The 1474-nt window shown below is 50.7% G+C and overlaps 1 protein-coding gene across 1 annotated transcript; it reads right to left on the bottom strand.

The window, feature by feature from the left end:
* Positions 1 to 229: 229 nt before the first annotated feature.
* Positions 230 to 1428, bottom strand: LOC108356765 (DNA ligase 1-like; the record flags this gene model as incomplete). The annotated part of the gene is made up of 3 exons (XM_017607868.1): positions 230 to 404; positions 461 to 542; positions 623 to 1428. Coding segments are annotated over 3 exons (1063 nt in total), but the record flags the coding sequence as incomplete, so codon positions are not given.
* Positions 1429 to 1474: the final 46 nt, after the last annotated feature.

Below are 1474 nucleotides of genomic sequence, written 5' to 3'. Positions count from 1 at the left end.
ATGGAAACTATTTGGCTTAGTTTTTGGCGTTTCCGCTAGGGGCGCCACCAGCAGAGTAAATCGGGCAAATCAGTTGCCAAACTCGAAACAAGANGCTATGTGTGGTATGCAATGTGTAATGTAGTGAAATGAATGAATGCGGTGATGATGTGTTGGTGATCGGTGGTTAGTATATATCATCAGTTGAGATTAAGATTAAGATGACAATGGTGGTGGTGGTGGTGTTCATTTACTGAGGTGCTCCTCCAACCGATGAGGCGGCGAAACAGGCGTTGTTGGAGTTGTGCGTAGTGGTCGACGGCTTCGTCGCCGCCGCTCCTCTACTGAAGATCTCCTTGACGTTGATGGCCAGTTTCAGCTTGCAAGAGTCCAGCGTGTAGCCGCAGATGGTGTCGTAGCAGAATCTGAAGAGAAAGTAGGCGTTAGATTTTAGAAACTATTTTAGGCCTCCTCCTCTTACCTCTTGAAGCGCTCCAGGTCCTTCTCAAAGTCGTCAATATCCTCGCTGTCCAGGTCAATGTCCGTCGGCATGAAGACCTCCTCTGTGATGATTCAACCATTAGAGATTATTTTGGGGATTAGGCTTTTTGCAGGTAAACATTTCAAAATGGCTAGCACTCACCTGGATTGGAGATGTTCAGCTCGATCTGCTCCTGCTGCTCATCAGAACTGCCGCTGCTCTCCTCCGAGGCCAAATGCTTGTTGTTCTCCTCGTCAGAGAACTCCTCCTCTTCACTGTTGTGAGCCTCCTCCTTTTCCTCTTCGAGATCATCATCTCCTTCGTCTTCTTCGTCCTCCTCATTATCGTTACTAATATCATCATCAAGGCCATTCGTCTGAGCCCCATTGCTGATGACTGCTTTGGTCGGAGGAGGAGGTGGAGGTGTGGCAGTGCGGCTGATGGGAACGCTTGTTTTGGTCTTTGCCTTTGTCTTTGCTTTGTCAGAACTAAAGGTCGACTTTGGCGGCAGCGGTTTGTGGGCGGCGGCAGTGGTCTTTGCGTGGCCGTTTACTTTTGGCGAAGGTTTAGCCCTTTCCTCCTTCCTCACCTCTTCCTTTTCCTGCTTCACCTCGACGCTGCTCAGCAGCTCCACAACTTCCTCCTCCTCCTCTTCTTCATCTTCCAGCTCCTCTTCCAGTTCCTCTTCATCATCCACTTTGGAAATCGAGGGCGTTGGTTTCTGCTTTGGAGGTTTCGTCTTCTCCAGCGAGGTTTGGCCATTCTTTTTGCTGCCATTACCGTTACCAGCACTGTCCTCCTTGTTCTTCTGCTTCTTCGACTGCTTGGTCTTCTTCTTGGCCTTGCTCTTTCGCTTCTTATTGCCACCACCTCCTTCCTCATTCTCATCACCACCGTTGATAAAGCTGAGCAGGTCGTCAATCTTCCGATCGTCAATGACCGCCTCCGCGCCGGCGCCCGCAGTGAAGCTCGCCGGATCGCTCGGGGCCGTCTCATTGTTGGCGTGGGCAGTGG

The sequence above is a fragment of the Rhagoletis zephyria genome, unplaced genomic scaffold (assembly GCF_001687245.7).
Source record: "Rhagoletis zephyria isolate East Lansing unplaced genomic scaffold, Rhagoletis_zephyria_1.1 Rzeph_scaffold_64831, whole genome shotgun sequence".
Lineage (NCBI taxonomy): Eukaryota > Metazoa > Arthropoda > Insecta > Diptera > Tephritidae > Rhagoletis > Rhagoletis zephyria.
This window is presented reverse-complemented; position numbering and strand designations above follow the sequence as displayed.